The sequence below is a fragment of the Merops nubicus genome, unplaced genomic scaffold, assembly GCF_000691845.1.
Source record: "Merops nubicus isolate BGI_N331 unplaced genomic scaffold, ASM69184v1 scaffold8172, whole genome shotgun sequence".
Taxonomy (NCBI): domain Eukaryota; kingdom Metazoa; phylum Chordata; class Aves; order Coraciiformes; family Meropidae; genus Merops; species Merops nubicus.
The window spans coordinates 1-22,077 of NW_008591504.1; the positions used below are offsets into that span (position 1 = coordinate 1).

Sequence of the window (22,077 nt, forward strand, 5' to 3'; positions counted from 1 at the left end):
AAGAATCAAACCTTTTTTTTTTTAACTAGAGTCACACATTTTGAACATTTATATTCTAAGCAATTATTTGTCTTCGCTACAGAAGATTCTAAGTTCACACTCCAGCAGTTCAGGAGCTGCTAAACGATGGAGGGCTCGAGCCAGTGCACACTGATGGAAAGCCCAGTGGGAAGAATCAAACCTTTTTTTTTTTAACTAGAGTCACACATTTTGAACATTTATATTCTAAGCAATTATTTGTCTTCGCTACAGAAGATTCTAAGTTCACACTCCAGCAGTTCAGGAGCTGCTAAACGATGGAGGGCTCGAGCCAGTGCACACTGATGGAAAGCCCAGTGGGGCTGGATCAGTTTTCAGACCACTACTCTTTCAGATTTCTTAAGGATAAAAGAAAATATGTAGTGTTTTAAATAAAAGAAAACCTGCATCAGGCTACAATACATGAATTGTTTCAAACAAACACAGTGCACAATTGGAGGAAATTTGGTTAGGAGGCGGTTGTTTTTATATATACATGGAAGTCACATCATATACAAACTGAAAAAAAAACAGGAGAGTGAGCTTGCATTTGTCGTGGAAGGACTACAAATGGGTCCCTGCAGCTTTCTGAAGAAGGGATTGTCCAAAGACTGTTGTACAGGAGCAGCCACACAAAATCCCTGTTCCAAAGTGACCTTCACAGCACGTGTCCCAGGCCACTGAAACCACGGCCGAGCTGGGTGATGTCAACTCGAGGAGAACTGATGGACAGCCACTACTGACACAGAGCCCCCCCAAATCCACGGGGCTCCTCCCTACTGCAGTGTGAGCGGGCTCCATCCACACCCCACCCCCTCCCTCCACCCCTCCTGCCCCCAGAGACCAAAAAAAGAAGCGCCACGTACATTTTTCTGGCCGTGCAATACATCTGTGTTCAATCTTCCAGAAAGCTTCAAATTGGGAATATTCAATCCTGAAGCTGGAATATCCCTTATCTAGCTGTCCTTTAAAGTGCAGTCATAACTGTTCAGCTGACTGACGGAAAAGCTGTTGGTTACTAACTAAACCACTGCTGCTGGGCTGTTTTTAAGTTCTGTGGCAACATATGGCATTTTTATTTATTTCCTTTTGCCCACGGATTAAATTACTGACAGCCAAATAAATTTAGAAACCAGCCAATGCAAAAAAATCAAAAACAGAACCTCTCATGTCCTGACTATCCACCCTGGGTTGGCCTGAAATGGCAAAAGTTCTGGTAATGGACCTGTACAAAATTCCCACTAGAAACATTCTGAATACAAAGGAACATTGGAATTGCACAACAGACGTGTAAAGTAAATATCTTCTTCAACTAATCTTTGGTTTTTGCCTTGAGAAAGGCTCAGAATGACAAATGAGGGGCAGGAATGTCCAGGTACACAACACAAACTACAGCCCACGGAAGTAGTTCTGCTGATTTGGGTAAATATTCTGGTGGAAAGTGTTTCCTGGATCATGCCCTAAAAACAATTCCAAAACTAGGACAAGAGGCATGATCCATTGCCCAAGACAGGTGTTGGAGACCCCATCCCTGGGGACATTCCAAGAACAGGCTGGATGAGGCTCTGGGCAGCTTGATCTAGTTGGAGATGTCCCTGCTTATGGGGTTGGACTAGATGACCTTTGGAGGTCCCTTCCAGCCCAGATGGCCTATGATTCTATGATCCAAAGCCAGGAAAATGGTGCAGATCTAGTTTCAAAAAAATAATTTTTTTTAAAAAAATCACCACCTTAAACCCTGATCCTGCAACATCTCTTCGGACAGGGTTTTAAGCACTTGAATGGCCCCACAGGTTTCAGAGAACTGTCCAAGTTGAATCTTATCCAGCTGCTAAAGTGCTTTACCAGACTGGGACTTCACATGGTGTCTCTGGGGGTGTTTTTTTTTGTTTGTTTGGGTTTCTTTGTTTAGTTAGTTAGTTATTTTTTAAATGGTCACTGAAGCAAATAAGCAACAGTAGAAATGAGGACTATGAGCAAAACGTTTTCCATTTCTCTCCAGGCAAGACACAGATATAGGCAAAAAATAAAAAAAAAGTCCATCTGTATCTGAAAAGAAGGATGCTGTGCCTTCTTTATCACTGTTCTTTTCCTTGTGCTTTTGCAATAATCAGCTGCTGCTAAGTCACTATCACTACTATTTTAAAACATACAAGCTGTGGGAAATAATCGGGGAAACACAGTAGTCAAGTAGACAGAAGACTCAGCACTGAAGAGAGTGTAAACTATAAATTCTAATGAAAAAAAAAAAAAAACAACAAAAAAAATCCTTTAACTAAGCTGTTCAGTGCATATGTTATGGGCCGTTTGTATTAAAAGCACTCCCTCCTGCTGGTAACATAACCCAATCAGCTTGGGTAGAAAACTCTTGGCCCAATTTTCAGAAGTGCTGAATAACCCCAGTTCCACTGAAATAGGCAAGGACACAGCATTTCTCAAAATCACTGATGCTCACGCAGCAAAACACTAACTTCTACTAACAAACTCAATATTCTGAGAAATCAAAAATATTCTGAAGTTGAGGTGGACGTGATTTTGCACACAGTTATTTCTCCAGATTTACACACACGCACACATTAGTAACTGTAGGTGTGTTCTAAATTTGTTGCTACTGGCTTTTCATTCTGGAAGGAATCCTCCCTTTGAGGAGGCAAAACCATTTTACGTGATGTTGAAATTATACTACATTCTCATGGAAATGAAAAAAAAGTCATGAGTTTGGATATCACCATGCCAGGAATGGGCCTTCTGAAGCCAAAGCTTTAACAGTGAACTTTTGTGCCACGAAAGGGAGAAGGAGTGGGGACAGAAACACAGTGAGGCTGCATTACAGTAGATATTTGTGTCTGGTATCCTCATCCAAAGTGAGGTCTACTACTTCTGGGGGTGAAGACCAATTCTGCTGGGGAGTCACAGCTGTCCATGATTGTGTTTGCTGGGTGTTAACGTACTGCGAGCCTGAGCCGTGCTTCCAGGAAGACACACTCTGAATCACACCTCCCCTGGGGTGCACGCACCTGTGGCAAGGCAAAAAAACACAAAGGATTAAAGCTGATACTTGCATTCAGGCATCAGATTCTCTTCTGCAAGGTTTTATCACTTAGGCATCTTGTTAACACGTCCCTCTCCAAAACATCCTCATGGGTTTTCCATTTGCAGAGTCCATGACATCCTGAATACCCCAGAAGTAAAACTGAGACTGAGCTTAAACTTGGAGGTGGTGGTGGAGATTAAATTCTGCCTGTGGGTGTAACAAGAGATTCCTTACAAAATATATGTGGATCCTAAAAAAGTCTTCCACCTTGTTTGTAGTACCATGCATTATTCAGAAGCATAGACTCCTGCTACCAGTTTTATCAAGTGGACTTTTAGAAAGAGAAAAAAAAATTAACTGAAGCTTGATGAGACAAAGAGAACAGCTATCCTTCTATATGAAACCAAAGCCATGTTAAAACAAGGACACAAATGATGCTCTCATTACAATAATTACAAGAGAGATCTCATAATTACGTTATTCCAGCCATTACATCTGATTTTTCTCTGGCCTTAATGAAGTTATGAACATGCTGGGAAATGCTCACTGCTGACAGTACAGCCCCACTTCAGCTCAACATTTAAGCTTTCTGTGATGATAGCCAATAAGACTACATCATGTATTTAAAAATGAACACACACTCAAGTGCCTCACTGAAGTGAGGGGCATAGCTACTAATTTGCACAGTATTTTTACCTATTATATCCATAATAGATGTGACAATTGAACTACAAGATAGCAATTAGGAAAAAAAAGAAAAAAGAAAGATAGCCCAATTTTGTTATATGATGAAGTGATGACAAGAATTTACTGGAGTCTTTAAGATGATCACTCCATTTCCAGCTGTAAACCTTAAAGAAGTGCTAGTAAAATTTATACCGAGTGCTCCAAAAATTGTTCTGCTTTTTTTAGGCACTGGTGGTGGCCGTAGCTACTCCTGGCTGTGTGCACAAGGAGGAGATGTTTGGCTGCTGGGGTAACCTTCTCCTGATGCTTTGTGAAGGAACATTTACTCTGTTTGAGGAGCCCAGGTTTGTACACTGGCCAAGTAACCCTGACATTTATATGCTATTTGTTTTATTTTAAGATAGCACCATTTATTTTCTCCAGAACTACTTAGGTTATGCTCATCTCTCTCGGCTCTGGTTAGAATTGAATGAAACAAACTGAAAAATCTCATTCTGTGAGAGCTCTAACTTCTCTGAATATAAATGTCTCATTTTCTCCTCAGATACGCTATTTAGTTTTTGGATGTGATATTCAGAATGACATTTTATTACTTCAGTCTTAAACGTACACACTTAAAGTACATATCTACAACGAATTAGTAATAAGAGACTGGCATTAACAAGTATAGGGGATTTTTTTTTTTTTAAAAAAAAAGCTTTCTTTTAAGCAGAAATATTTTTAAGAGTAACTGACAAGAAAAGCTTGTAGCCAAAGCAAACTAAATGTAATGTTTAGTCTCAGGGACTGTGGTCTGCTTTTCTGAAACAGAATGCTTAGGCAAAGCTATACTAACTTTTCTCCATGAAGATGACAAAAAGCAAGCTAAAAATTACCCCATAGAAATGATACATCACAAAAGGAAGTCTGTTTATCCTCAAAGAAGACACACAAACAGCCAAGAAGTGAAATGTTCAAACCTTAGCTTAGAGAACATGCTTCCCAGTCTGTAGCTAAGGGAAGATACCAAGTAAAGGCAACAAAAAAGGAGGGGGAAAAAAAAACAACTAGGACAAGACAGAGGAAGGCTGTTTTATATACATGCATGATTAAAAAATAAATATATTGGAGAAAGATTAAGCAAACTGCAAAACAGGACTTGGTGTCCTAAGTAGATGCCAAGTGATATTCCAGTGATGAGAAACACCACCAGTCCACTAGCAATCTGAAGCACTACAAATGATGGACAAAATCTAGGGTGCCACAACTCAACACCAGTCCAACCACGACACGGAATACAGAGCACGATAAAAACACCAGTGTGAGCAAAAGAGCTGAATCCAAACACCAGACTAACTAAGCATGCAGAAAAATACTGATCAAAAACCTAAACCTTTTCCAAACGACAACCCTGTCAGAAGCCCATCAATACTTCATAACTGCAAGCCTAGACCTGCAAGAGAAATAAAATTCTAAATAGGAGTCAAGCAACTGAATCCTGTGAGTATTCAACAGAGCCAGTAAGAACGAGTCGTTGGGAGGTGGTAGATGGTTACATGAACACAGGGAAACACAAAAGTGTGCTATATGTCTGTCTTTGCTGAAATGATTTCGGTGCACCACCTGCTAAACATGATTTTAAACAGCAACTCTGCATTTACTTGGTATTTCCATTCTTGTACGTGGTAAACGTGATCAAGGTAAGCAGCATGGAAAGCTTTTGAGTAGAGGAACTCAATCAGAAGGGTTGTTTGCACATAGAGCCAGCCAGATCTACATGAGCTAGTGCTGGAGCACAGGTTCACACTGCTCAACGTTAGGAAGAAGACCCTCCAAGCCTTTGGTCTGCTGGATCAACAGCCAGAAGAGCTACTTCTTAAGGAACTAGTACCTTCCAAATGAGTCACTCGTGCAAGGACTTTCACAGTTCTAAAAGCAAAGACTAAATTTCTCTTCCTTTAGCCACTTAAAATTTCCTTCTTCCATGTCCAACAGCACTGGACTGTGCCCACCCTTATCTGTTCAGTTTCCTGCTTGGGAGATGGGGTCCTGCACACCTTCCCTCCCTCCAGAAAGATGTGGTGAAGGGCCAACGAGGAACAAACAGCTCTGCTCCTTGTCCCTCACACCCTTCTTCTGCCTCCAAGGATCCACCAGGCAGCAGACTAGTTTTAGCAGAAAGAGCCTGTGTGTGAACTGTTTTAACTTGCTTTTATGTCACCAAATGAACACGCCATCCTGTTTGAAAATGGTGGTCTTGTTCAACTGCTTCATAATATTTTAAGCCACAGAAAGATCATAGAGTAAAGATGAAGGAGAACATCAAAGAATACCTATTGAGAGTAAAAGCTGAAGCACAGCTGGACAGCTTTCTACCTGAGCTTGAAAGAAACCTCTGGCTTCCTTACTCTGATTTGCTTTGGGGGTTTGAACTCTCTTGTATTTTGAAAAAAAAAACTCCAAGAGCCATAGGGATCTGATTTTCAGTCTAAAGGGGATATTTTATGACATTAGACATTGAGAAGTTGATAGTATTTTTACAGCTACTGATTTACTAAATAAACTGGAAGCTGATTAAATACTGAAAGTGAGTATTTTGGAAGAAACAAGAATGCACATGAATATTTCTGTTTATGTATTTGCATATTCACACTATGCCCTTAAAATCTGAATTCCAGTTTGGTAACTCAATATTTGGTGTTTTAATAGTCCATATGTTTATCCTGTTAATGATCCATATCAAGTCACAAGCTTAATCTGAATACTTATCAAGCTGGTAATGCTCCAAAGAAAAACACTTTCTGGGGTTATTTTTACTTTCCAGTAAAATAGGAAAAAAACCCAAGTGCAACATTTACTAACTTTAGAGCACTGGTCATGGACAGATAACTACAGAAGTGGAAGTCAGGTTTTTGTCTTTATTAACTTTGGAAATACAGATATTGAGATAAAATGGAAGACATATTAGAGCAAGGAAAAGGAATTCATACCTGGCATGTTCCTGAACTCCAACAATCTCTACTTCACTATCAGAAGAGGTGATATTAATTTCTTCATTGATCTGGGCATTACCCAAAGAGGTTTTGTCACTTGCAAGAAGGCCTGGATCCAAATGACCTACAAATAGGGAAAATGCAAATACAACCAATGTTCAGCAGCTTACAGCACTCAGAAATCAGTGTGAAAAGGAATTTCCCAAAGCTAGAAAAATAAAAATCCTGAAACACTAAGATTATAAAATCTTACTAGACCCAGTTATCCAGCTTCCAGTCCATCACCTGATACAGGATGACCACGGGATTTTCCTGGTCTCAACAGCACTAGTGATGGTGTTATCACACAAATGATGCAATAGTTGGGCTTTGCTCACAAGAACACTTGACATAATTAGGCTTTTCAGCTGTGATTTTACAACATTGATAAGAGTTAGACTATGCCTAAATGTCTTTGAAAAAAAGAAACAAGACAATCTGCTGTCAATAAATCAAACTCTGATATTGTGGCAAATGAAGCCTGTAGGCTGGACAGAAACCTGACACACACAAAGAAAAAGGAATTTCTCTTCTTTTTTTGTTTTTCTTTTTTAAATAGGGAAGCTGGTCAATAAGAAAGGCCCAACAAACAATTTCTGGTCACACTGCTTCACACACCTGTGATAACATTATTACAAGTACCAGGAAAAAAAACAAACCAAACTCAAACAAATCTCTTTTTCTTAAGTTCCATATAGAGCAGTATTGTGGTTTTTTTTATTACAGTTCCTCATTGCCATCCAGTTCATTGGTCTGTCAAAGAATAAATCCTCTTTAAATACTCACAGGAGTGGCAGGTTTTGCCTTTTCTACAAAGAAGCTCCTTCACCACAATGAGTGAAGCTGTGTTGTGACATATTAAATACCTGCACAGGAAACTCTAAACAGCCAAAATGATTTTACAGACAATAAATTCTTTAAAAATAAGATTTCATTGCAAAAAGATAAATTCTACCTTTTTTTTCCAACCCCCTTAATAAAGATTATTTCTGCTGTCTCTCTTTAGCAGTAACCTGGGGGATGCTGGGCAGCCCTGAAGCAGATGACTCTACCTAATTTTTGGAAACTACTCACTCAGCTGTATAACACAGGGAAAGAATAATTTGTTGAGCACGAAATTTGAGATTAGATGAGTATAATATGTATGTCTTGTTTGATTGGATACCTCTTCAAAGATGAGAGACGGAGGACACAATAATGATCCATGGAATTTCAAAGGTGTGTGAACAAGGCAGAACTGATTGTACCCCCAGGTAGACCAAGAGGACACAGAGAGAAGAAATTAAAACAAGTGCCAGGGAAACCTTCTAATGACTGCTTATAGTACTTGGAGAAGACACAAGCAAATAAAAGTGGCAGAGACCACACTGTGTGTTCAGTTTTTGGAAAGCAAAAGCCCTTGGTGCAACACCTGATCAGGGTTAGCAAGGAAAGGAAGGAGACCTGTGTGCTGCCATCAACCCAAAGGAGGAGTTTCCACCTCACATGACAAAGAAAAGATTTCTCAGCTGAACTTAGTAGCCCAGGCAGTCTTTTCCTAACATTACAGTTCAGCCAAAATTTCTTGGCAGACATCACCAACTGCCAGAAAGTCCCATAATGGGCCATGGATATTCCTTCAACAAAAGCATCTAGGTGCACTGTGAAACTCGACATGAAGTGCTCAGAGGCTTTGATCCATGTGCTGGTGACACAAACCAGGAGCTTTGCATGGTCAAAGGTTTTGACTGAATGTCAGTCCTGCCACAGCACAGGCAGCAGAACAGCAGAAGACAATCCCTGGTCACTGATTCATGAAAACTGGTATGGATACCAACCTTCCTTAATAGGTTGTTTTAATGATGTGCCACCATTCTGCACTCTTTGCTAGACAGGGTAACATCTGGCAGAGGGGCAGAGCAAACTAGCTCTTAAATAGCCCTCAGATGAATCCTCAGATGCATAAACAAGAGCTCCAAAAGAGTAGTCTATTACCATGGCTCTACGTTGAGACAACAAAAAGCTAATTAGCAGTAGAGAAACCATGATTATCAGAGTAAATATTACAACAGTAGCCGAGTGTAAATCAGGATTGAAGCACAGAGATAGATTTACAGCCTCTGGCCACACAAATTTCGTGTCTAGTAACATGCCTACACTGTTAATGTCTTTGCACTAGCATTAGGCTGATGCCCGAAGCAGAGGTTTTGTTTGCTCTGCAACATCAGGGCTTGCAAAACAGCCCAAAATACTTGCCTGTGCACAAAGATGTGATAGTGTGTCCTAAGGAGATCTTTCGCTGCGATAAAGCTTGTGTTGATATTTTCCCATGGGAACACATCGCTTCATGTCTGTTAAACTAGACGCCGCCTGAAGATTAATTTAGGAACCAGATGCAAGATCTGAAAATTCCGTTTTCCAAATAGGCAATCCTAGACGTGGTAAGAGGAGGCCAGAAAAAGAGACTGACCCTTTCAGACGCCGACACGGCCACAGCACTGGCGGCAAGTTTGTCTGGGCACGTTCCTGCAGGGTCAGCGATGAAGAAGGTTTTTGAAGTTCTCTAGTTTTCTTTTACCTGGCAACCTCTTCCTTGCCAGTCCCCTTGGACTTAGGTGGTGGAAGGAAGACAAACCTCTACCTGCATTGCAGTGCTCTACTCACGAGTGGACAGTGGAAGGAAGCTTGGTAAGAAGCATTAGTTTCTATTTCCTTGCACCAATCCATTAGCGCTATATAATAAATTTCAGCTGTTCTAAATGTTGAATAAATCTCTTAATTAAGGAGTGGGCTTGTCGGGGGACAAATAGCTAACTATCAGTCAGCTGCTACACAGCAAACAACACCAGTGAGCTTGGAAAACACCAGCTAGCTTCAAAAGGCTGGAACGACATCCAGCCACAAACCACAGCGAAAATAATGCAGCTGAGATTCTCATGCTCAAATAATAGACTTGTCTATGGCAACAGAACATCTCTTTCAAAATCTGCCACATTAGTTTGTTTCTTTAAGCATTATAGACATAGAAAAGTTGCTTAGAGCTACCAGGAAAACTTTAACGTAGCCCTTTGGTGGGCTTATGTTTGGAAATCACAGCATGAAACAAAACACTGCCGTGCTCCACCACTGCAGTCAAGACTCTGTGTCTTATGCAGCTAAAAATATTAACATGTGTATTAAAAAACAAAAAAGAGTGAAGCTGAAGAACTTTTGTGAGCTACCTAAAGTTCTCTGAATTTTTCCACAGTATTCCTGCTCTTGCTTTCTTACAGGAAACTCCTTTGCTGTCTCTTGATGCTAAGCCCACTTTCCTTTTCACTCTCCATCTTTATCTGATGCTGACCTGTCCAGTTTTCTAAGGCACTTCAGAAATGCAGATGGAATATGGGAATGATTAATGATTGTATTTTAAAGAAAGAGACAAACAAAAGAGGCAAAAGACATACGCAGACGATGACAATACTTAAAATGAGATTGTGATTGGTTTACCAGCTGATAAAATACTGAAAGCAGGAGAAGGAGAGACACTAACTGAGATGCTGGAGAGGGAGGGAACTTAAACCAACCTGCATTAGCACTCAGTTCATCTAGCAGCCCTCTGGTTCTCCAGCCAGATCCCAAGTCTTGGTTTGCTACAGAATTACTGTGCTCTTGAACTACTGCAGCCGCCAACAGATTGTCCACATTTATCACTTCTGGGTCAGAATTTGTGTCTGATATATCATAATGAACTACAACTGGAGGTCCATCTGCAGGAGGAGAGAAAAAAACAACACAGATTAAAAGTTGTAAAAGTGTCTTTCATAGTATTACAAGTACAAATAATTTGTTAGAGCTTAATACAATCTCTTACATGAAGCTCTTAAAGTATAAGTGCTATGATTAAATGTCAGTTAATGAACATAGTCTGAGATTACAGGGACATTTTAACCTTTGCATACACAGAAAACACAAATGTAAGAAAAACACGTCTATTGATGTATCAGTTGTGAATTATATTTTACATTAACACATAAGCATCTCCATATATGACAATGTTACATTTACAATCTTAAAAGGATAAAACTTTCAGTTTAAAATAAGAAAAAAAAAATAGTAAGTTACAGGATGTTAAATTTGGTAAGACATTTCTCTAGAGAATTTTACAAAATTCAAGTGACAGCTCACTTTACTTTAGGGTTGATTGAATAAAACTAAACTTTTGGATATAACTGATCCAGTGACAATAAATTTAACATTAGGCAACTTTCCTTTGATAACATTCACCTGTCAAGGGCAGGGGAATTTCTCAAAACTGCAAAGTTTTTTGGTGTGGGTTTTGTGGTTGGTTTGTTTGTTCTTAAGATCAAGAGTAACAAGAAACAAAACTGAAATGTGTGATGATAAATATGCTTTTAATGCAGTATGATTACCATAAGCATTTTTGGCCACTAAAGAGACATGGGGGAAACAGGGAGAGAAAATTGCTCACATGATCCTGAAATCTGTTCTTGAGGAATAACAAAAAATTATTTTTGGTCTATTTTAATAAGATGGACTGGTTTCTTTGTGAGGAGTGAAATACATTTATAATTGGAAAGCATGCTAGAAACAGAAGAAGCTTGGAAAAAAAGTAAAATTCAAGACGAGAATTAATATGGAAGCAAAAAAAGGTGAGATAAATATTGTAATTCTGAAAGGATGCCTCAGCTACAGCTTAATCGACTCAGAGTGGCTGAAAGTGGTTTGAGTTCCAACCCCCCAAACGGCAGAATCAAAACTTCCTTTAGGCCAAGACTTCATCCACAAAAATAGCTATGAAATAGAAAAACAGGCTGTGCCAAAGCTCAGCTGCTTTGTTACTGTGAGTCTTTAACTCCAAGAACTTCTGGCAGTTGAGTGTCTGCTGGACTTTTCTGAGTAGGACATACATAGGGTGCAATTTGCATGGGATAATACAAAATAATCATAAACTAATAATGTGTTTCATAATATAGGATTCAGAATTACAAAATGACCCAAGAAATCTTTGAAAGTGACAAACAATAAAATGAAAATACTTTTCAGGAAAGATTGTCTTATCTGGATGTTGAAGACAAAGAATACAATGAACTAAAAGTTTCAAATTTAGTTCTCTGAAAAAGGTGTGGGGTTTTTTTTTTTTTGGTTGGGTTTTGGTTTAGCTGGGTTTTTTTTTGTGACTTGGTCCCTGAAACATAACTCAACATGTTATTTTTAAAAAGATCTATTTTGTCATTAGCAACACACTTCATTAGTGACCATATTGCTTAAGTCGGAATAAAGATCAGTTTTGCAACAAGGTATGAAGAAATTCACAGAAGATTCCCAATCAGACCTGCCTCCTAAACAACAGTTTCATGAAACAATGCTATATTACAAACTTAAAACAGACCCGATAAAAATAAATGGGCAGTTAAATGCCAATGTATTAAAGACCAAACTGTTTGTAAGGTAAAACAATGATGATTATGACTGGGAAAGAAGTCCTGATAATGAACAGAAAGGCAATCTTTCTCTTTTGAAAAGGCAATTACACAACAATGGAATACCAAGTTCAAAAATTAAGCTGGCTGATGTTCAGCTAATTATTCGTGAAAGTCAGTGATTAAATTACATGCAGCAGTTGCAACTGGACTGAATCATGAGAGGCATGTTTTCTTCCAGTCTTATCATCAGAGTTCAGCATGGACATATATAATGTGATTTATAAAAATAAACAGTCGAGTGCAGAAGATACGAGGGTCAAGTACAATATTGACTATTTGACCATTTTTTGGATAGGTTATCTAAAATTTCAGGAGCTATGCACTGTTCTTTCAGGTTTTTGTTTCTCTCGCTTCTCACTAAGATTTCCAAAGCAGAAGCAGAATTTGATTTGAGATAGACGTGTCTACACAAGTCAAATTATATTTGGACAAAAGGCACCAGTAGTCTCAAGTCAAAATTGTACCACTCCTACATGTATAATCATGCAAAAATGTATAATAAATGTATATACATGCAGAGTGATATTCTCATCACCTACCCATAGAAATAACTTGTGTGAAAGTCTTCATCAGTAGGAAATACAAGCATAAACTTGTTATCTGTAGCTCCACTCTTGTATCTTCCACACTTCCAAACAGCACACCTTATAACTTAGCTTAAATTTAGTATACATCAAACAGACAAAAATATTTTCAATATGATTTACATACTGTAATTATATTTGTCAGTGTAATAGCCACCAATTTAACAATCTGGAAAAAAACAAGCTGGCTGTTTACAAATCAATCACAGAAGAGATTTATTTTTGCTTTCCTCAGCTTTGCCTTTCAGGATCAGATTTGGAAATGAAAGGCCCCTGACACCAGGGTTATCACCAGTAAATACCCAACAAGCCCGAGCTAACAGTGAAGATGCTGCAACAAATCCCAGGATTCCCACCACGTACCAGAGAAGAAATAAGCAATAAAAGCCTACATGTGTTTAAAAAAAAACCCAACCAACAAAATAAAAACGACCACAAAACCAACAAGCCAATATATAAGTTGTAGACAACTACCACTAAATGAAAGTTGCAGCAAAGACATATTTTAAAAATCCTCTAAAACCCCTCTGTTCTCAAAAGCTTGTTTCCTTTTCAGTGCTACAAGGACAGGAGGGTTTAAATATGGAAATAAATAATACTTCCCTAGCCAACTATGTGATCATCTGATGGTGTGAAGTGAAGTGAAATGTGTGGTACCAAGGAATAAGGACAACTAGCTTAGCTAGGAAGTAACTGGGGAAAAAAAAATGCTTTCAGGCTGAAAAGGTAAAAGGATTAACTACAGTCATAGTTGTAATTTATCATCATTTCTGTATAACAGAGCCAATCCTCGTAATTATTGGCTGTAACAGGATTTCAACAGATAGAAAAACAGACACCAAAACAAACCATGACAGAATCAAAATTGAATGTAGCATGATTAGGAGGTTCCCTGGTCAGTAATTTAAACAATCTATTTAAGAAAAACTGTGTCTTTTGAGAAGCTGAGGTAGCTGAGAGACTTGTATTTTTCCCTGGTGATAAGCTTTAATTCGCTTCTAAAAGAAGAAATGCTTGAAAAAGACAAGGCTGAAAGTTAATAAGTACCAGCAGCAAAATACAGCTGTTGACATTTAATGTTGTTGGAAAAGGGAAACTGCTTTTTTTAGTTGTTTTTTTTTTTTTTAAGGATTGAGAGGCAGAGGTCATCATGGGGACAGCATTTTCAAGTGTTCAGCTCTCCCTTAATTTATACAGCTCATCAAAACTAATTCCACTCAGGACAACAGAATCAGAAGCCATATGCACAAAAATACAAGTCTACACTTCACCTCCCATTTTAAGCCTGCAACACAGAAAACTCAATTATTTCTTATCTGCTAATCACTCCTAAGCTATTCACAGGCTCCCATCCCAATATTCACAGGCCTAAACTGCTGTGAGATCAACACTCTTATTATCCTTTAATTCATTATAATGGCAGCACAAGCAATAAAGGGGAAATCAACCCTAAAATTTCAGCTGTAGGTGAAAAGTAGCAATCCTACAAAAAGCACCACACCTCTGTGCTGCAACAGCTGCCTATCAATGCACAGCAGTCCTTTATCACAGGAAACTATCAGCTAGCAGAACCTGAATGCAGAATTTAGCCCTTTTGAGACATCACTTCTCTCTAGCTTTCTTAAATTTACACAAGCAATGCCAAGCTCACCACCAAAACTCCTTCCCACTGTAGTCAGAAAGAACAACTTTAGGGTCAGGTTTATACGGCTGAAGTTCACACACATGAATTCCAGCCTTAGGGATAGGATTAAAACATCACTGTATTTTTTCTACAAGTAGTGGGAAAAGACTGAAATCTCCAGAGGGCTATCCTTGAAATAATTCTGAACTTAAAAGCCTAATTCTGGGGGGTCTGAATCACCCAATCTGGAGTCATCAGTGCCTCTGCAATGAGATGTGGAACCTTGTTTAGGTGTGTGTATCACCCTAAGCTTTAGAACACACAGAACAGGGACAGTAATGAGAGCAATAACAATTACAGCACTTCATTCTTACAACAAGCTTTCTATTAGTGGACCTCAAAGAGCTCCGAGGTGGTTATTAACACCCTTTGGCCTACGAGGAAACTGAGGCAAGCAGAGATTTGCAGCTTGCTCAAGGGTAGCAAGCAGGAGGATCTCACCTTTGCTGGCAACAACACTCCCTTCAAATTACTGAGGTGATTTTAACTGTTAAGTTACTGAGGCACTTAAAAATAGCATTCAGGAATGCTTTTTGTGGAACGTGCAAAAGCTAGAAAGGCAACACAGAGAGGCACCCAGGTAACTGCAAGCCCAAGGAGAGACAGCTTCTTCCAGCCTCACCTCTGCATCTCCACTGGGAATGGAGGCACTGCTTTGTCTCAATCTCAGTACTTTAAATTGCATGTATTTTTATATAACAAAAGAGAATACGGGGACATTTTAAAATAATAACAGATCTAAGAATGCCCTTAGAGAGAGAGAACTCTCTAATTTACTTCAAGATTCAGCAAAACATGGAATGGACTTTAATACCTTTCTAAATTTTAAGGCCATCTGAGTGTTACAGTAATTGAACTAATCGTATTTTGTGTGCCAAAAAAACCCAGAAGATTCATCTTAAGTGACTTGCTGCAACAGTTTTACAGTAGACACATCAGTAATTTGAGCCAAACAGAAAGGTTTCCTACACAAGACTGCAGGCTGAAGTGACAAGTCTGTTTGTTTTAGATAAACAATACAAACCTGGTATTATTTAAAACATGATCCAGAGCTGCAGTTTCATAAAGTATGTGGAGTTCTAATGGCATAAACTAGCTGAACCCTAAAACAATTTCCACAGGGGGACAGAGGGAAGGAGATCTGTGTTTTTCTCTGTTGTTTAGCAACATGAAACACTCATTACTATTTATATTTATTTATTTATTCCAGATTACAGTACTTACATTTCAAAATTTACAGGGTTAGGCAAAGAATACATTGTAAACACAATAAAAAACAGTAATAGTGTAACAACTTTCTCTCTAAAATCATAAAGTGAACAAAAAAAGTTATCAATGAATGCACTTTCCTCACGTTTTCCTTCATTTCACACAGTAAAGCTTTTGTGTTAGTTTTCTTTTTCACCACAATAAAATAATAAAATCAAAGCAACATGATCAAATGAGTATCTGTTCTCAGACTGGATCATTTCCAATATATCACATCAAAAGAGATCTCAAAAATTCAAGTCTTGCTGATCAACATTCATTCTTTCAGGCTTTTTGATGACTAGATGGAAAAATATCTTGGATTTGTTTTACCAAATTGTATATAAAGACATACCAAAGTCTTTCAAATTGTGCGTTGAGCAAAGGCACATGGAAGATGGCTGTGTACCCAAAACGCCAGGAAGTGGTGTGCACTTTGTATCTCATGATAGGATTTATTTTCCCTGATGCCACCTAATGATTCACTAATTATGGAAGCAGATATATTAGCCAGATCTCTTCCCTGGGTTCACTTGCAAAAGCGTATCAGGAGGGTTTTGGAAACCATCACACACTATTCTTACAGAGCTGTGACAGTTCAAAAAAAAAATAAATAAGTCCCTGTGTAATTACAAGGGATATTAGGGAAAGGCAGGCAAACACAGACCCCTCCAGAAGACACATTTTTGCAAGGACAGGCTGCATCTTCTCGTGGAAGGGCTGGTAACAGCCTCGATGCAGAACTTTTGGTGGTCCAGACTCACCCCCTGCTTGATCCCCCTGTGAGATTTAACAAATGGCTTGGAACAGCTTCTAGCTTAATAAGTCTGCTTTCCATGTGCCTTCATTTTGCTGATCTAACGCTAAGAGACTAAAAATTTTGTGAGGCAGACCGGTTTCTAGCTACAGGTCTTGCAAAGGACTGTCCATCTCTATCAATCAGCCTGAATGTTTTAGTTTGAACAGTACAAATTACACAGCACATTTATTCTAATGCTTCCAAACCCAACTGCAGTGGCCACAGTGCAGACCTTGATTGTGTTAAAAACATCTGCCCAGCTGGCCTGATTTACACACTCAATCAGGCAAAGACTCCCTTTAAAGTCAGCTGAAGGATTCTCTGACCAAAACCTGCAGAATAAGTTCAATTTCTAATGAGGTGAAATGCAACCCACACTAAAATTAGTAGAGCTTTTCTACTGCTTTTAATAGGGTTAGGATTTTGTTTCTTAATGCCCTTGAAATATTACTTTTTTTTTTTTTTAAAAAAAAGGAGACTTACAGTATCTAGATACAGGAAAAGACAAAATATATTAACAAGATAATTCAGTGATAATAAATACGTCTCAATTTGTAAGATAACTGCCAAATATAATCCGGTTTCATTGAAGTCAAGACTGGTTCTCCAGCCTTAACTCTAGCAGCTCTGATAAAATAACCTAACAATCCTGCAAAAACACCAAAAGACACTGTGAACCTAAAAAAATAGAGAAGTATATTTCTGCCTGAATTATTTCACCCTAATACTGTTAAAAGTAACACTGAAGAGCAGTATATCTGAATGGTTTAGGAGTTTTTCTTTCTTTTTGTCTTCTGCTCATGTATTTTTTTGCAATAGTAACACTGAATAAAGCTTCACTTCGTTTTACTTGAATTTGTTTCATGTTGTGTATTACCTTTTTTCCTTTTTTTTTTCTTAAATAAAACCTGAAGATTCAGGTGGTTTGTTAAAAGCATGTGAAGCAAAACCCCAAATCCTCAGATAAAACCAAGTGTGATGGGTGGAATTTCCTATGGCCCTTCCTTTCCAAACCCCACCTGAGGGAGGGAAGCAGCAAAAATGCCTGGGGAGGAACCTCCAAAACCACCCCACACCAAAGCCCCTGGACTTTCAAAGACTCCTACACAGAGTCCAATCCTAGGATCCTTTAATTTTTCATTGACTGAATTGTCGTTTTGACATTTAGTGACATTTAAATTGAGCCTTTATTATATAAAGACATTTCTTTTGCACATGCAAAGAAAATAAAACCTCAAAATGCTAATGAAGTAGTTGTGTATCACCAAAGACTGCAGCCACATGGGTGTTCAATTACTCCCATGCAGAAACAGCTGCCAAATTGCAAGCATATAATTTGATATTAAAAATGGCAATACAGGAACTTGAATAGGGCAGCTGGGTTTAAACAGGCACCACCTCCCCTGGAATTGTACCAGTCTACACCAACTGATCTGACTTGATGCATTTACTCTTCAGAAATCAGAAGAGAAGGAAAATTCTTTAAAGAAACTAGAATCTTTTCTTTACTCCATTCTGAAGTATAAAACCTAGGGCAGTTAGAGAAGCTGAATTACCACCTCCAGTCTTCCACATCTGTGCAGAACTCCTACTGATTTCTCCTCTTTTTGTCAAATTTAGTGGGTTTTGAAGTAATTTGCTGAGATGTGAGCATAAATATACAATCAAAGCATAACTCTCGTGTTGTAAAGTAGAATTTTCCCTACGATCATCTCAAGACAGTCTTAAATAAGGCCAGACTGCTTTAATGGAATCCTGGATGGGTGAGATTAAAATTGATGTTAAAATTTCAGCTGAAGAAATTTTAACTCCCTGAAAGTTTCTAGTCAAAGCCCTTCAAAAATAAGAGCTTGTAATGGCAATCATGATGAACTTAACTGCAGCCATATAATAGCAAAAATATTTCCAAGAGGGAAAAAAAACAAACAAACAAAAAACCAAAAATTAAAAATCTGAAATTATGTACTAGGAATCTGTTTTGTCAATAGAAGCCAAAGGCTGTTGTACACACATTTAAAATAGAGGTTCACCACTGCTATTGCTGTCTGAAGATTGGTTTCTTCAGTGCTCTGCATCTTTCAAATTCAATAAAAAACAAGAAAGATGCTCCTGCTTAATTGCACAGCCTGTCAGCTCTTTCACGTGCTAAGTTACACCCCAACAGCAGACAGGTGGGGTTCCCCTCTCAGCTCCTACCAGGAGAAACATTTCTTCTTGTGGAAAACAAGCTAATGGACCAAATATTCAACTGGAAATCAGCATCAAAGAAGCTAGTTTATAACAGCTGAATATTTGGCTTCAGGTTTGAGGCAAGTAAAAAGAGATAACAAAAAAAAAAGAGAAAAATATTTCCATTTACTAAACCATTTGCAACCATTGGTCTTGCACAAATGTTCTTAACACTACATAGCTTTTGTGGGGAAATTAGGCTAAAATTATATCTAATATGAATTATTCCCTCAAGTCCTCTGGGTGCCTTGGGATAATTTTATCCTAGGAAGAATACAGCTTTAAAGTCTGTGTGCTCTACTGAAATAATCCTCTGCTTGTTCTTGCACACTCGTAGCTACTTGCATTAAAAAAAAAAAAAAAAAAGAAATTAACATCAATGGACAAAAATTTTTGACAGTTTTTCATTTTTGCCTATAGTAAACAAATCCAATTTTTAATCTATTAATACACTGAATGATTTTGAGGTTTGTTTAAGAGATTACCTAACCAAGACATTGAAAGTTGGCAGAAAGTTCACTGGCTACATTCCTAGCAAAGTTAACATCCATTTATGAGATCAGTACATAAAAGTCTGTTTTGGTCTGAGAGATACCTAAGTTTAACTGATCTTATCACAAAATTTGTTTTGAAATACCTAATTGTTCCATATATTCTACTTTATACAAAAAAAAAAAAGTTAGGGCATGCTTACAGACATACAGAGTTAAATGACTCTTAAACATTAGAAGAAATCAGTTACTGCAAAAACCTGCTTCTGCATGCATGGGAAGACTTGTAAAGTTGTCATGCTTTAGAATATGCTGCTCTTATTGTCATAAAGGTGTATATATATATATATAAAATCTATGAACACCAGAAGGATCTGTTTTTTATATCAGCAAATAATCTTCCCTGAACGATCTTAAATTCTTAACAATTGAAGGCAAGTTTATTAAATTGCAATCAAACAGAGCCTAAGTTTTACCTATAGTTAAGTTAAAAATGCACACAATGTCAGACAAGGGAGTTTCCTTACAAGTTCATATCAAAATCTTTGTATCAAAATTATGCATGAAGGTGATCTGCAAAGAATTTATTCCAGTACTTAAAAATTATCTCCTGCATAGTCTTTCAAACAGTTACTCTGAAAATAACACAGCTCTCTAACCTATTTTTTTTTTTTTTTTTTAAATGAAGGCATCACATACTTTAAAAAAAAAAGGTAAGTCTGGGCAAAGAATAATATCAAAACACCAGTGTTAGTACTATACTGATAACAAAAAGCATTTCTTGAGTCTCTGTTACAGCTTCAATCCAAAACTTTATATAAATTGATAGAAAAATCCCCACTGACTTCAGGGAATTAAAAAAAACCAGTACTACAGAAGATACAGAAGATACTTCCAACAGGAAGAAAAGGAATTAAATCAGAAAAAAAAAAAAAGGGGGGGGGGGGCTGTGGTTTAAAATGCAAAGTAACAGAGCTAAAGGAGACCTACAGTGTTCTCTTTCCTTAAGCTATGCCTATGCAAACACTTTCTATTTCCATTATTAGAATTTTGATTTAATTTGCACTAGAAACATCTAGCAAGTTCTAACTCATGATAGACATAAATACACATTTTTGGCAGCTACAGAAAAGTTCCTTTATGTGAAGAAAGGCCTTAATGGAGAAGTGACCAAAAAATTCCTGTGTGTAGTGATAACAGTAAGACTTAAATAGAGATTTCTAGGATATAGTTTAAATTAACCCTACTTTAAACATCACAGTTTCAATCCTGCCTATTCAGGATAACTATCAGTATTAAAAAAACTGCATACAATAGGAAGTTATAGTCTTATTTAGATGAAACTGATGCTCTGGCATTCCTCATCCCAGGTAAATAAGCGTTTCAGTGGCATTCAGACGTGGCTCAGAAGAAGCTCTTGCTGCCTGACCCAGACCAGCAACCCATACCCTCAGACCACCACAGTGTTTACTAACCTGACTGTCAAGCCGTCCTTTAAATTCCTGTGCCAAGGCTCAATCCATCCACCACCAGCTGCTTATCTCAGGACTGACATGACTGTTTTTACTCCAGCAAGAAGGATGCATTTGGATCGTATATACAGGAGGAAGCAGCAGCACTTTGTGTGCACGGGTCAGGCAGTTGGGTGTGATTCATCTCACCTAACTTTGGCCAAAAGCCATCTATTCTAAGCTATCTGTAAGGGAGGTTTAGACATCTAAAGGGAAGAGAAAGGCACTGCCAGGAGGTGTCCTCTGGAGGTGCTTCTCTCTTCCCTTTGGCTCAGAAGGAGATACACAGGACAGCAAAACTGGACACCTAAAATTAGAGGAGATGACTTCCACCCAAGCTGAACACATACATATGTATATACATGTGCGTATTCAATGTAAGACAGCTGCTTCCAGAAATATGCCATGTGCAACACAGCAGAAACATCAATAAAAACTTGGGACAGAAAATGAGTTACTAAGAGGGACACCAAAAAAAAAAAAAAAAGTCAGTCAGCTGTGCACATTTGTTACCTATAGTTAAATTTTTAGGGTAAGCTTATTTATTCTGCCTAAAAAAGCAAGAAGAACAAAAACTACTGTGTGACATGTTCAAGCTGCAAAACTCGGGAGTCAACAGATGAGTTGAGGAAATGTTATGGGTCTGCACTAGTCTGGTTCTCCAGCATGTTTTACATCTTTAAATATAAAACTTATTTCCTTATATAAACGTTACAACATGCAAAAAAGAGCATTTGGATGAATACTCTGAATGCTCCTATTGTAGCAAACACAGCTCTACTGATTTCGGAGTATCCAAACGAGGATTCTCTAAGTTATATTTTCCCAAGTTTGGTGATGAAATCTTAGGGTGGTTCCCCCATACACACCGTTAAAGGTGTCTGTATGTGTGTGCTGGCCCATGCACGTAGGCATGCTGTGGGTTTTTTTTTTAAACTACATAAATATTCTCTATAAATTTAAAGAATGATACCATGGTGATAAAACCCGAAAGAGAAAAACGAAACAAACGCACACAAAGAGAAAAGCAAAACTTGTTTTTAGCACAATCCAAAGGAACGCAAGATGGCAAAGGCTGGATTATTTTTTTAAGTTTATGATTGATTCAGATCAGGCTCTGCAATATTCCCATTCTCTGGAAAGACAGGTGGAAAATTGTTATTAAAAGTCGCTGGAAACTCTAGCGTAGCATCGACATTTTGATAGCCCACGTACGAATTAAACGACTGCTGTGGAAGTACTTGGCTATCAGGCATCTGTAGGAAAGCCCCTGACTGTGTGGTTGGGGGGATTCTTTGGCCAACTAGTTGAATTTT

The 22,077-nt window shown here is 38.1% G+C and overlaps 1 protein-coding gene across 1 annotated transcript; it reads right to left on the minus strand.

Moving 5' to 3' along the window:
* Window positions 1-2,845: 2,845 nt before the first annotated feature.
* LOC103782513 (uncharacterized protein C18orf25-like) lies at window positions 2,846-21,664 on the minus strand. Its single transcript, XM_008950284.1, has 4 exons — window positions 21,631-21,664; window positions 10,296-10,478; window positions 6,709-6,835; window positions 2,846-3,035 (listed from the first exon to the last, which is right to left on the minus strand). The coding sequence occupies exons 1-4, from the start codon at window positions 21,662-21,664 to the stop codon at window positions 2,846-2,848; spliced, it is 534 nt and encodes a 177-aa protein (XP_008948532.1).
* Between the last annotated feature and the right edge of the window lie 413 nt (window positions 21,665-22,077).

Coding starts and splice junctions, on each gene's coding strand:
- LOC103782513 (XM_008950284.1), bottom strand. CDS start 21,664: ATGGGCCAGCACACACATACAGACACCTTTAACG. Junction 6,836..10,295: donor TGAACTGAGTGCTAATGCAG/GTTGGTTTAAGT, acceptor CCCTATTTGTAG/GTCATTTGGATCCAGGCCTT. Junction 3,036..6,708: donor GGAGTTCAGGAACATGCCAG/GTATGAATTCCT, acceptor GCCTTGCCACAG/GTGCGTGCACCCCAGGGGAG.